Source organism: Cucurbita moschata, unplaced genomic scaffold, assembly GCF_002738365.1.
Source record: "Cucurbita moschata cultivar Rifu unplaced genomic scaffold, Cmos_1.0 Cmo_Scf00028, whole genome shotgun sequence".
In the NCBI taxonomy this organism is placed as follows: domain Eukaryota; kingdom Viridiplantae; phylum Streptophyta; class Magnoliopsida; order Cucurbitales; family Cucurbitaceae; genus Cucurbita; species Cucurbita moschata.
In genome coordinates, this window is record NW_019268544.1 from 755,807 (window position 1) to 770,158 (window position 14,352).

At 31.8% G+C, this 14,352-nt stretch overlaps 2 protein-coding genes across 3 annotated transcripts in view; one reads left to right on the top strand and one right to left on the bottom strand.

The window, feature by feature from the left end:
• Positions 1-1,528: 1,528 nt before the first annotated feature.
• Positions 1,529-3,117, bottom strand: LOC111463217 (aquaporin TIP1-1-like). Its single transcript, XM_023107078.1, has 2 exons — positions 2,649-3,117; positions 1,529-2,175 (listed from the first exon to the last, which is right to left on the bottom strand). Exons 1-2 carry the CDS (start codon positions 3,027-3,029, stop codon positions 1,804-1,806), a joined length of 753 nt encoding a protein of 250 aa, XP_022962846.1. The 5' UTR covers positions 3,030-3,117; the 3' UTR covers positions 1,529-1,803.
• A 5,838-nt stretch (positions 3,118-8,955) lies between these two features.
• Positions 8,956-14,352, top strand: part of LOC111463209 (WD repeat-containing protein 3-like) — an 8,662-nt gene continuing 3,265 nt past the window's right edge. The window contains exons 1-8 of one of the 2 annotated variants that reach the window (XM_023107066.1): positions 8,956-9,325; positions 9,835-10,050; positions 10,539-11,660; positions 12,334-12,456; positions 13,064-13,245; positions 13,323-13,554; positions 13,667-13,876; positions 13,946-14,074. In XM_023107066.1, coding sequence (XP_022962834.1) covers positions 9,092-9,325; positions 9,835-10,050; positions 10,539-11,660; positions 12,334-12,456; positions 13,064-13,245; positions 13,323-13,554; positions 13,667-13,876; positions 13,946-14,074 — 2,448 coding nt within the window. In that variant the 5' untranslated portion in view covers positions 8,956-9,091. The remainder of the gene's footprint in view (positions 9,326-9,834; positions 10,051-10,538; positions 11,661-12,333; positions 12,457-13,063; positions 13,246-13,322; positions 13,555-13,666; positions 13,877-13,945; positions 14,075-14,352) is intronic. The other variant, XM_023107067.1, reaches the window with a different exon arrangement.

Below are 14,352 nucleotides of genomic sequence, written 5' to 3' on the forward strand. Positions count from 1 at the left end.
TAGATAATAAAATTTCTTAGATCCAATATCAAATTTATCAAAACGACCAATTTCATGTTTAATTTATAATATTGTGATTTTAATGTGCTCGTTTTATTTTACACGTTATTTGAGTAAAGTGTTTAGGTTAAACGTGTTTATATAACTCGATAACTAACCATTTCAAACTACCCAATTTTAAAAAATGGGTTATGTATATATATTTTTTAAATTAGGTTAGTTGAATTTTTGAAAAACTTAAAATTAAGTTCGAGTTGGCATTCTTTGGTCAAAGTCAATCCAACTAAGCCGCAAACCAAACTGAATCATACTCTACTTTTATATAGATTAAAAATATTTAACATGATGCATTATAACTTATAAATATTTAATATTTAAATTTTATGAGATTTTAGTATTAATTTAACATGTACCCGTGTATATATATATATATATAAATAAAGTTATATTCCTAAAATCTTCTTTAGATAGGTATAGATACCTAAAATTCGAACAAAAAAAATATGTTACGATAAAAATAGAAAGTAACGTTATCCAAAGTAAAAAGTGAATAAGAAAAAGGAGAGTATTGCGGCCGTTTAGTTCGAATTTATTTGTCCGTTTTTGTAAATTGAATAAAATCGGGGGACTAAAAGGCAATTAAACAAAAGATTGAGAATTGCGTCCAATCTACGTGTAAGGAGCAAAATTCACTTGCCACGTGTTTTGATGCCATTTTGCCTTTACCTTTTTAAAAGGGATGAAAAAAAAAAAAAAAAAATCTTAGGCCCAAAAATATATATTTAAATTATTTTGTTTTTTATTTGTGGGAGAATAATAAATAACACAATTTGTGTGTAAATTTTAAAAATTAATTCCTAATTTAATATTTGTCTCGGTAATATTCATAAATTTAGTAATTATAACGATCTGACTTTTCGCAGACCTATTAATCGGAGAGTGAAGGAAAAAAATATGCAATTCAATTAGTTCGATGATAAAAAAGATTAGAAAAACGCTTTCGACTCTAATTTTCATAAACTAAGAGTATTTTAACAAAGTTTCAACCCGACCCTCTTTAAAATATAGGAATAATAGACTATTTTTATAATGAACATTATAAATATTAAAATAGTAGATATCTATAACTGACTTTCTGTCTGGATTTGTTCACTCGTACGTTATAGTTATTCTCCCACACGTTTATTTAACCCTAAAATTTATTTATTAGACTCTCGTTCACCCTCTACTTATAAAACTCTATAAGTATTGGTTGGATCAAATTTTAAAAGACGTGCCACTTTATGCGAATAATAATAAATTATTATTATTCATTAAGATTCTAAATTAATTATTTCAATTAATATTAGAAAATTAAAACTTCATTTTCAAACCTTCACAATTTATCAATTTTATTAAAAATTAAACAATCAAATTCCACGTCATTTAAATATTAATTATGTAAAAATAAAAATAAAATTTGGGATTATTATGGCGATTCCGGATGTGGTGGGGCCTACTGCATTATTCAGAAAAGGGTGTGGAAAATAAATTGAGATAATTATTGAGATGGACAAGGAAGAAAAAGACTGAAAATTCACGTGCAGACAGGAGCAGAGTACATAAATTACAACCTAGCCCTGATTTTCATCGTAGGCCCAGGGCACTCGACGACTACCACGATGATGATCAAATGGTGAAAAGATCAACGGTCACAAATAAGACACGAGCCATCCGTCCGATACATGAAAAGACAAACAAACCAAATACACCAAATTAAAAGTAGTCGCCGCTGCGGGAGGTGGTGGTGGTGGTGGTGGTTGTTCAGTACTCGGTGACTGGCAACTGCTCGTGGGTGTTGGAAATGAAGATGAACTCGTAGATGAGCCCAGCAAGTCCACCTCCGACCAGAGGCCCGGCCCAGTAGACCCAGTGGTTGTCCCATGACCAGCTCACCACCGACGGTCCGAATGCTACGGCAGGGTTCATCGACGCTCCGGTGAAGGCTCCACCGGCCAAAATGTTGGCTCCGACGATGAAACCGATGGCGATCGGTGCAATTGTTCCCAAACTGCCCTTCTTGGGATCCACTGCGGTCGCGTACACCGTGTACACCAATCCAAATGTCATCACTATCTCAAAAACGAAGGCGTTTACTTCCCCAACTCCAGCAGACAGAGCAAAGCTGCCCGTAGGCTGCAATGCACAAAACAAAACAACCGTTAGATATGATATTGTCTACCTTGAGCATAAACTCCCATACCTTTGACCTTCCTAAAAGGTCTGGTACCCATATAGATATATCATGATCATTCCTTAAATTAGTCAATGTGTGTCTCCTTTTAATCAAGACTCAACTCCTTTTTCGGTAATCCTCGAACAAAGTACACTATTTGTTCGACACTTGAATCACTTTTGACTGCACGTTCGAGGCTCACAACTTATTTGTTGAACATTTAAGGATTATATAATTTAAGTGAAAGACATGACTCTGATAACAAGTTACAAATTACAGATTTCCACAGTAATATAATAATATCAACTTTGAGTATATGCTTCCGTGATTTTACTTTTAGTTCTTCCATAATTTATGATCATTCCTAAATTAGTGAATGTGAGACTACTTAACAATTCTCAAAATAATTAAAATAAAAGTAGGGGTAACTCACCAAGCCGGTGACGAACTTAAGGAGCAAGCAAGCGACGACGGATCCGAGGAGCTGGGCGATCCAGTAAATGATGCCACGTAGGAGGGTGATGTTGCCACCAACGAAGGCGCCAAAGGTAACAGCAGGGTTGACGTGGCCGCCGGAGATGTTGGCGCCGACGGAGACAGCGACAAAAAGAGCGAAGGCATGGGCGATGGAAGCGGAGATAAGGCCGGCGGGGGTGGCAGCACCACCGTCAGTAAGCTTACCAAAGGCTATACCGGAACCCTGGCCGGCAAAAACAAAAATCAACGTAGAAATGAATTCAGCCAACCCGGCCTTCAAAGCATCGGGTCGGGTAGCCTCCTCGGGCCTTCCAATGGCAATGTTACGGATCGGCATGGCTGTAATTTGAGAGCTCTGAAGTGAAATTCTAAGCCAAGTGGTTCACTTCCACGTCCAATTTCTCTGCCTTATAATGGAACGTAGAGGGGGGATGCGTAACTGGCTATAACAGGTAGCCGGTAATAAACGGGGAGAAAAAAAGAAAAAAGAAAAAGGAATTAACAGTGGAACGTGATTGGTGACATGGCCAGGCTGTCAAATATAACGGAAACTATTAATTGGTTGCCTCTATTAACACTCAGATCCAGCGAAGCAGGTTGACACGTGTCGGGTTTTGAAAAAGACACGTAGCAAATGATCGCGTGTTCTCTGGAACCATCGAATCCACTTCACATGTTCAATTATTTCTCCACTTTCCTTCATCGCCACATATAGATCTCTTTATTAATGATCTTCAAAATCTCAAAGCTTCAATTTCAAGAAACTTTGTTTTTTCTTGGAATTTATTTTAATTTAATTTTGTCCCCATTTTTATTATTATTTTTTTTATTGGAATAAATGAGTCGTGATCCCGCGAGGGTGAACTAACTCCGTCCCGAAGGAGAGCTACTTTTAAGTAGGTAAAGAGCTCGTAGTGGGGTCTTCCATCAATTTTCTTTCGATCGACTTCGACAAAAGAGAAGACAAAATTGTTATATAAAATAGAAACAAGCGAACCGTAGCGATTAGTATTGCTCTGAGCTAGTTTGAAAAGAACAAAAGAATAATATCTTAAAATATTCGGGATATAAAGTCTGTTTTCAAATATTAAAAAAAAAATAATGGAATAATTAAAACTTAATTTAAAATATAAAATTTTAAATAATACAATATACTAAAAGGTTTATTAAAATTTAAATCAACACTATCATATCATATGATATATTATCATATGATTATTGTCCAATTAAGCAAAAAGTCCAACATTGAATTTATTTATAAATAAATATAGATCGTTTTCGTTGGATTATATGGATGATCGGTAGAACGTTATCTTAATAGAATCTTTTGGATAATTAAAACTCATTAATATGAGATTTAATAATATCAAATACCAATTCATCTAGTTTATTTTAATTAATGTTTCCTTTTAGTTTATTTCAATTATTTTATTTTTATTTAATTTGGTGTGTTTGGTAGGCACATCATTTAAAAATTAAAAAAAAAAAACAAATTTATAAAATTGAAACAAAAAAATATAATTTCTAGAAATTGGAAATTAAGAGGAAAATTGAAAAAAATATAATTTGTTATACATACATATATATATATATATATATATATATATATATATATATATATATATATACATATAATTATTTATTTGTATTTATATTTATTTGTGTGGATAATGTTTTAGCTGGTTTCTGACATGGTGTGTGGCTTTATCCGGAAAACATTTTTCATAAATATTCCAAGACTCTTTAAATTTTAATAATTTATTTTGAATAATGCAAAATAAATATCTTATATATATATATATATATATATATATATACATACTACATTGTATTTAAATTTTGTCATCTTTTAATTTAAAAAGTTATTTTAAAATATAGGAAAATCATAAGAAACAAACAACAAAGCATAATAATAAATGTCAAATAAATTAAATTTTTGTATTAATATTTATTTCATTTAATTTGATCATAAATAAAACAATAATAAAAAAAAAAAAGTAATCCGACAAACTATCATCCAAATAACCACAATCTTATTATATATCATTTATTTATTTTTTAAAATTAACGATTTTTTTAAATGGTTATTTAAAGAGTAAAAAATAGACATTAAGCTTGAAAATAAGAAAGTGCATTTTGAATATGCTTTTTACCATATTTTATTATATTCTTGAAAGTGCATTTTTAATCCTTTATTTATTTATTGATTATTCATTAAAAAAAAGCACGCATGGATTTATGTGGTGTAATTTTAGCCACGAATAAAAGTGCACATTTTTTTAATTATTTAAATCAATTTTTTTTCTCTCTCTTGATTATTATAATTGATTTATTTAATATTAGGAAATATGCTAGAATTTAAATTAAAATATTACCGCCATTAAATTTCATTTGATTAAAAAAAAACACTAATTATGTTTTGGTCGGTCTTATTTGACATTTTTTTATTCAGAAAATTGTATTTTATCTTGTCTCTATTATAGATTATTTAAGAAAATATTTAAATTCTTAATATAAAACTTTTATTTTTTTATTTTTTATTTTGCATAAAAAATAATTTGTTTTTATCACTAATACCAACTTTATAAACCTAACCCATGATGTATTTTGGACATTTATTTGATGGGCAGGTGTTTAAATGCATTATTAAATAATTTAGAGTAGATTTATAAGGCAAAATAATTAATTTTATTAAATTATTTTTAAAAAAAAGTTAATGTAAAAACCAAAATTAAAATAATTTAGTTAAAATTTGAAAGGGCAGTCAAAACGAGCAGTTGCTAGCTAGTGTGAATTAGAAGATAGGGAACATAAAGAATCGAGCCAGCCTGGCTTTTGCTCTTTTGTTGTTATATGGAAATGGAAATTAAAGTCTAAAGTTATTCCGAAAAGGTTAAAATCCACATCTATTTTAGTACGAAATATTTTTAAAAAAATTAAAATAAAAATTACCTAAGTTTATATTCAAAATAAACAATATTATATCACTGGGAAAATGAAAGTTTTGTTGACTGAGTGATAATAGAGTTATAGCTAACAGAGGAAAATGAAAGTTTTGTTGACTGAGTGATAATAGAGTTATAGCTAACAGACTTATCGGGGGCGGAGATTTGAAGTTGAGTTCATATTCCTAACTTAGATGTGCCAATAGAGAATTTTTAGATCTCGAACAAAAAAAGCGGTAAGACTCGAATACTCATAATGAAAATTTGTGATCGAGTTCTATTAAATAAGACGGTCTATTACATAACCTTTCCATATTCCGATTTCACCCCTAACTCTTATTCACGAACTTTTATTACGACAAATAGACTGACATAAATTTATTATACTTTTTGACTAAATCTGCAATATTGATTAAAGTCAAAAGAAGAGGGGTATTTATGTAAATTCCCATTACATTTTATTTGTCGTGTAGAAATGGGAGAGAGTTATACCGGGCCCTACGCTTGTGGGTGCGACGGATGGTCGGCGCCTGGACGGCTCTCAGTGGGCCCAATGAAAAAGAATTAGATTTTTAATTTAATTCAAGTTTAATTTTGAATTTAAATTCATAATGGGCCGGTGGCCCACGATTTAGATATTGAACCAATTAGAATGAAGGATTCTGGCCGATAGAGATTGGGTTTAAATAAGATTTTTGTGGCGGTGTTTTGGTTGGTTTATCCGATGTGGGACAAGGCAAGTGCAGTCATAGTGACATTTCGAAATGCAAATATTTTGCTCTCAATGTCGGCTGTCTTTTTGTTGGGTCACCACCAGCCACTCAAAAAATGAATTTATTTTACCAAATTCAATATAATTTATTTAAATGGATTAAGATTTAAAAAAAATAAAATATACATAAAGCATAATAAAAATTAATTTTTGATCCGTTGAAAGTACAATGTACGAGACAATGACAACGTTTTGATCAGGTTGATACCGTTTAACAATTATTGTGTTTTTTTACTCCAATAATTACAGCAAGAGATTGAATTATTGTCATTTAAAATAATAATTAATACTTTATCTACTAATTTAGATTTTGATAAAGGAGCACAGTCCTATAAATGCAATATCGCTTAAAAATGATATAAAAACTCGTTATATTTTGCTACGGTTAGAATCATAGTGATAATGAAAATTTTTATAATTTGATTTTTAGTATTGATTTACACGTTATGTTCGGAAAAACCTGTCAAACGAGATTGAGACGTGAGTGAATTGACATATTAGTAATTTAAAATAAATAAATAATATATATATATATATATATATATATATATATATATATATATATATATATATATATATATGAAATTTTCCAATAGGCCTCTTGGCTTTTTGGGAGCTTGAGTGTTCTTCTCCAAAGGTGCATGATCTCTTCTGTTATGTCTCTTTCAATTATTTTTTTCTCATCAGTCTCCTTCTGCTACTTTAATCTCTCGTTTTTTTTTTTCAATTTTGAAAAAATTATTCTCGTGATGGTCTCTTACGCTACACCGATCTCATTTTTTCGTTCATCAATTGTTGGGTTTGCAAGAAATTTAAAGAAAAGGAAAATTTAAAGCATTTCTCGACCGATATATGCTTCAATTACATCGTTTATGAAATATAGGTTAATCGCTGTTAAATGGTTAGGAGGTTAATATACTACGAATATATAAAAAAAAAAAAAAATTAAACCCTAAACCCTAAATCATTATAGAAAAATTTCACTTGATTTTCACGTGACGTTAACGTTTAAATTTAAAAACGAGACTTGCAAAAGAGAAAAAGATTGGTACCGATGTGGTGCAGCTTTAATGCTTTAAGTCGAGGAGTAAAGTACATTATATTTATTAAAAAAATTGCTTTATCTTTTTTATAAAAGAGTGTAATGAATAAATAATATTTAATTTATAAATAATTACTTACAATTTTATTAAAATTATTTATTTGAGAGTTATTATTGATATTGACCGTAAAATAAACTAAAAAAATATAAAATTTAAGGCTAAAATTAAATTGAAGAAAATTTTGTATAATATACTTATCTAAGAGGAAACAAAAAATCCAAAAACTGAGTTGGGCTTTATTTCAAAAGTAAGGCCCAATAGGCCCAATAAAAAGCCCAATCGAAAACTAAGAAACCAAAATGGGCTTAGAGTATTTTTAATTTTTTTTAAATTGAAAAATATTAATGAAAATTAATTAAATATATATATATATATATATATATATATATATATATATATATATATATATATATATATATGAAATTTTCCAATAGGCCTCTTGGCTTTTTGGGAGCTTGAGTGTTCTTCTCCAAAGGTGCATGATCTCTTCTGTTATGTCTCTTTCAATTATTTTTTTCTCATCAGTCTCCTTCTGCTACTTTAATCTCTCGTTTTTTTTTTTCAATTTTGAAAAAATTATTCTCGTGATGGTCTCTTACGCTACACCGATCTCATTTTTTCGTTCATCAATTGTTGGGTTTGCAAGAAATTTAAAGAAAAGGAAAATTTAAAGCATTTCTCGACCGATATATGCTTCAATTACATCGTTTATGAAATATAGGTTAATCGCTGTTAAATGGTTAGGAGGTTAATATACTACGAATATATAAAAAAAAAAAAAAATTAAACCCTAAACCCTAAATCATTATAGAAAAATTTCACTTGATTTTCACGTGACGTTAACGTTTAAATTTAAAAACGAGACTTGCAAAAGAGAAAAAGATTGGTACCGATGTGGTGCAGCTTTAATGCTTTAAGTCGAGGAGTAAAGTACATTATATTTATTAAAAAAATTGCTTTATCTTTTTTATAAAAGAGTGTAATGAATAAATAATATTTAATTTATAAATAATTACTTACAATTTTATTAAAATTATTTATTTGAGAGTTATTATTGATATTGACCGTAAAATAAACTAAAAAAATATAAAATTTAAGGCTAAAATTAAATTGAAGAAAATTTTGTATAATATACTTATCTAAGAGGAAACAAAAAATCCAAAAACTGAGTTGGGCTTTATTTCAAAAGTAAGGCCCAATAGGCCCAATAAAAAGCCCAATCGAAAACTAAGAAACCAAAATGGGCTTAGAGTATTTTTAATTTTTTTTAAATTGAAAAATATTAATGAAAATTAATTAAATATATATATATATATATATATATATATATATATATATATAAATTGTAGACTATTTTTATTTATTTATTAAATATTAATTTATCTTTTTTTCACCTTAATATATGTTTGATTAATTTGTTTTTAATCATGTTTTATATTTTAGTAAAACCCTCTTTTCGAAAATCCCGCCCTGTCTCTTTCTTCTCCCTTCGCACGCCGGCACGCCACCCTTGCAGCCATAAGATTGTCGCCGCATTCTTCTTCACCTTCTCGAATCCTCTGTTTTCCACGGCCTTTCAATGGTGAAGGCCTACCTCCGGTACGAGCCTGCAGCGGCGTTCGGAGTGATCGTCTCCGTCGATTCTAATATTACATACGATAGTTCCGGAAAGCACCTCATAGCTCCAGCTCTTGAAAAGATTGGAGTCTGGAATGTTCGTCAAGGTGTTTGCACCAAGAATTTAACTCCTACTCAGGGCTCTCGTGGACCTTCTCTTGCTGTTACGTCCGTCGCCTCCGCTCTGTCTTCTCTGGTAATGCTGTTGTTGTCATTTTCTTGCGTAATTCCAGACTTAATTGAGAAAATAGTATTGGAGTCCTGGAGTTTGAGATTGCTTCTACAGAATTTGGTGTCAAGCATGTCAATATTCTGGATTGTTACAGTTCAAATATTCCAGAAATAGTTCTTCCACGCCATTGAGACCGTGGGGGATTTCTTCAGTCGAAAGTTCAATCGTCAGTGATCCTGACATTATCTTCAAAACTATAATTTATTAAATTTTATAACATTTATAATTAGTTGGATTTCTGTATGCATGCATTTTTGGCAGCACGGATTCCTTTGTCGAGTTTAAAAATAGAAAACGAACACAGGACCTGACTTCACTCACCGTTATTCTCGTTATTCATGTTATAATTAGTAAGAACTGGATGGAAGTTTGCTGCCATTTATAAACAAATCAGTATTTTGCCGCTGCCTGACTTTCAAGAAAGGAAAAGTTGAATTACCACTTATCATTTATTTATTTTTTTATTATTACAGATTGCCAGTGGATATGGTGATGGTAGTATAAGAATTTGGGATACTGAAAAAGGAACCTGTGAGACTACTTTACACGGACATAAAGGGGCTGTTACCGTCCTTAGGTACAATAAGCTTGGTTCCATGCTTGCATCGGGAAGCAAAGATAACGATGTTATACTATGGGATGCTGTTGGTGAGACGGGTCTTTTTCGCCTTCGTGGCCATCGTGATCAGGTTGACAACTATTACATTTTGATCATAGTTTTTTTCCCCTTTGATCCTCAGATAAAAGGAATAATTTCCATTATCTAGTTAAACTTGGTGCTCTGAAGTTAGAACTCAAGTCTTCAACGGCTTTCCCTTTTCTATCTTGTGGATTTTTCTGAGTGGCAAATATTGTAAACCTCTCATTTATTTTGTTGTCCCCATATTACAAAAAATTCGTACGTGCCACACACTTGTCCAACTACAAAATTTTGTTAAATTTAGAAACCACTCAACTAGGGATACTTGGCCTCTTCCTTTGATTCAATTTAAGTCTGATTTTGTTGATTAGTGTAGTAACTATATAGTTTCTGTGCCGAATGATTCCCCCCACCCACGCCTTCTTAGGCCCGAAGTTGATCACCACCTTCTTCATGTGTAAATCATATAAAAGGCTTGTCATTTTCACAGGTATGTGTTTTTTGTACATTAATGCCTTGTCCTTATTCTTTGTGCAGGTAACTGATTTGGTATTTCTAGATTCAAGTAAAAAACTCGTCAGTTCTTCCAAAGACAAGTTTTTAAGGGTCTGGAATCTTGAAACACAGCATTGTATGCAAATAGTTGGTGGGCATCATAGTGAAATTTGGTCAATGGACGTTGATCCTGATGAACGGTTTTTAGTTACTGGATCTGCTGATCAAGAACTTCGGTTTTTCACAACTAAACATGATTGGGTGGATGGTAAATCTGTTGATGAATCGAATACAAACGGAACCGAGAAGGATAAAGATCAATCCACTAAAAGTAAATGGGAAGTTCTAAAACAGTTTGGTGAAATTATGCGACAAAGTAAGGATAGAGTTGCTACTGTGAGGTTTAACAAGTCTGGAAATTTGTTGGCCTGTCAAGTGGCAGGAAAGACTGTCGAGTTATTCAATGTCTTGGACGAAAATGAAGCTAAGCGTAAAGCAAAACGTCGCATTAATCGTAAGAAAGGAAAGAAAGCTGGAAAGGGAGAACATGATGAAATGGAAAATGGAGACACAAATCTCGCTATTGGAGAAGAAGGAAGCGGCACCACGATTGCTGTTTCTGATGTCTTTAAGCTACTCCACATAATTCGGGCTTCCAAGAAAATTTGTTCCCTTTCTTTCTGTCCCTCGATTTCAAAAAATTCGCTGTCCACATTAACATTATCTTTAAATAATAATTTATTAGAAGTTTATTCAGTTGAAAGCAGTGCAGTTACGAAATTACATTCTATTGAACTCCAGGGGCACCGTTCTGATGTCAGAAGTGTAACACTTAGCTCTGATAATTCACTTTTGATGTCCACTAGTCACAATGCTGTGAAAATTTGGAATCCAAGTACTGGATCTTGTCTTCGTACTCTTGATTCTGGATATGGGCTTTGTGGTTTAATCATTCCTCAAAACAAGTATGCACTCGTTGGAAATAAAAGTGGGGGGATAGAAATACTGGACATCGCAAGTGGCAGTTGCATCGAAGTTGTAGAAGCTCATGGTGGATCTATACGTTCAATTGTAGCTCTACCAAATGAAAATGGATTTGTCACAGCTAGTGCTGACCATGACATTAAGTTTTGGGAGTACCAAATTGAGAAAAAATCGGATCAAGTATGTTCTTATACTTTTTTCATCTCTCAGGATCCCCTTATATTCCCTTTTTGACTTCAAGAAAGTTCTTATACTGATGATTCCTATTATTATTATTTTTTTTATGACAAAATAAAACTTGTTTTGTGGAAATAAGATGGGTCTTGCCCTGAAGTAGTATGGTGCCATGCAATGACAACTCTGAGATGTTACCTTCTAGGTAGTTTTTATTTAATGAAGAATCCAATTTTGTTTTGGTATGTTTTATGAATTTTAGATCTGATTTAATATCTTTTCAATTCAGAGATATTTTACTGCCCGGATTGTAAGATTATGGATTCCCGGAGTAGATGGTTTTGAAAGGACTATCCATGAAATAGACTTGTGGTAGACATTTTAATTTTCTTTACTAACACATTTTAGCTTTGTCCTTAAATTGACCTATGCCAATGTTTTTTGCTGCTTTATACTTGGGTTTAGTAGAACTCAGACATTTAGATTATTTATTTATTATTATTATTTTTTTTTTGTTGATGAATTGTTTAATTCATTGAAGAAGTCACATTTAATTTCTTCCTGTAATTTATTTCCGCTGTATGTATTAATTCAATTTGAAGTGTGGTTTTGGTCATCATTATTAAAATCTATGTTCTTTTAAGGGTTATGATTTTCTAATGATGTTATCTGATTACAGGACCCTAGAACCCTTACGATAACCTTTGTGAGGAGCATGAAGATGAACGATGATGTCCTTGTCGCTGCTGTTAGTCCTGATGCCAAATATCTTGCTGCAGCACTGTTGGATTCCACGGTGAAGGTGAAGTTTTCCTTGCCATGTTGAATTTGTACATTTTATTTTACCAGAGTGATCACGAGCCCATGAAAATCCCTAGTTCATGTTGTACACACAAGCTACTATTGTGCGTTTGTATTCAGGTTCTTGAGTATTGCTTTTGGTGTAGCATGAGTTTCCACTTGGAAATAGTTGTGAGGGAGGTGATTTTTTCATTTTTTCCACCAGGCTTTGTTCATTATTTAGTAATACAAGTCAAGTCACCCCTTGTCATGTGGTACTGTTAATGACTTTGTGCTGCCTGCAATCTCGTTCATTTTGTAGTAATCTGGATTTCCCTAATAAGGTTGCCTTTGCCCTTTGAGCTTGGGATATTTTGGTAGGGTACTTAAGTAGCTTACACTATTTGACCTTGAGTTAAGTATCTCACTTAACAAGAATTTATAGTCAGTAGGATTATATTATGAGCCAAGTCATATTTTTATACCTCATTTTCACTGAAACAGTTTTTTTATTCTTGACTAGTATATCTACCACACTCTTATAGAATAAAATTAAAGGTATTTCTACTTGACTGCTTCAAGCTTGTTGATAATTTTTTTAATGAATGCCCGTGTTCTCTCCATTTTAGGTCTTCTTTATGGATACCTTCAAAGTTTTCCGTACTTTATATGGTCACAAGCTACCTGTGCTATGTATGGATATCTCATCAGATGGAGATTTGTTAGTGACTGGATCTGCGGACAAAAATTTGAAGATTTGGGGTTTGGACTTTGGTGACTGTCATAAGTCTATTTTTGCCCATTCTGATAGGTGATGCATTGAACATAAATGCTTTAATGTTTAAAAATGTTGCCAAATGATTGCTGATTACAGTTTTCTGGTTTCAGTGTTATGGCAGTTCAGTTTGTAAAGAAAACTCACTACGTATTCAGTGTTGGAAAGGATCGCCTTGTAAAGTATTGGGATGCTGACAAATTTGAGTTACTTTTAACGCTTGAGGGACATCATGCTGATGTTTGGTGTCTTGCTATCAGCAACCGTGGTGATTTCATAGTTACTGGATCTCATGATCGATCCATACGTCGCTGGGATCGAACGGAAGAACCATTTTTCATAGAGGTGCAGTCAATTCTTTCTTCTTGAGTATCATTGATAATTAATGTCATTGCTCAGCATGCTGTTATAATAAGAACAGAATTCTTATATCGGTAGATTTTCCTTTAAATTTCAGGAAGAGAAAGAAAAACGATTGGAAGAAATGTTTGAGTCCGACCTCGACAATGCATTTGATAATAGGTATATGCCCAATGAAGAAGTTCCAGAGGAGGGTGCGGTTGCTTTGGCTGGGAAAAAGACTCAAGAGACTATTTCGGCCACAGACTTGATTATTGATGCTCTAGACATGGCAGAGGCAGAAATCAAACGCATATCTGAATACGAGGTATGTAAACTTTTAACAAGTTTCTTCAGTTTTAATTTATTCAAGTTTGATTTAATCTTTCATATTTAGGAGGAGAAAATAAATGGGAGAGCTTCTCATTTTGAGCCAAATGTTCTAATGCTTGGCCTCTCGCCATCTGAATACGTTCTTCGTGCACTTTCAAATGTTCACACAAATGATTTGGAGCAGACATTACTGGTAAGATATCAACTAAATATGCTAAGTTTCATTAATGCAAATTTCGATTCTAGTTCTTCTCGAAAGAAGTGCATTGGCATTTCTCTTAAAATTTCCCTTGTTGTTTCATCTTAAAAATACACTGGTGATTTATATTCATACTTAAACCTGTAATTTATGCAATATAAATACTCTTATGCATATGCCCTTGCTATGCTTGAATGTGTAGTGTTATTGCTTTTTTTTTTTTTTTTTTTTTTTTTTTTTTTTTTTTTTTTTTTTTTTTTTTTTTTTTTTTT

What these genes read in the sequence shown, in the direction of transcription:
- LOC111463217 (XM_023107078.1), bottom strand. Translation starts at nt 3,029, where the DNA reads ATGCCGATCCGTAACATTGCCATTGGAAGGCCCGAGGAGGCTACCCGA. An exon ending in TTAAGTTCGTCACCGGCTTG is followed by an intron (nt 2,176 to 2,648) that starts GTGAGTTACCCC and finishes TGTGCATTGCAG; the next exon opens with CCTACGGGCAGCTTTGCTCT.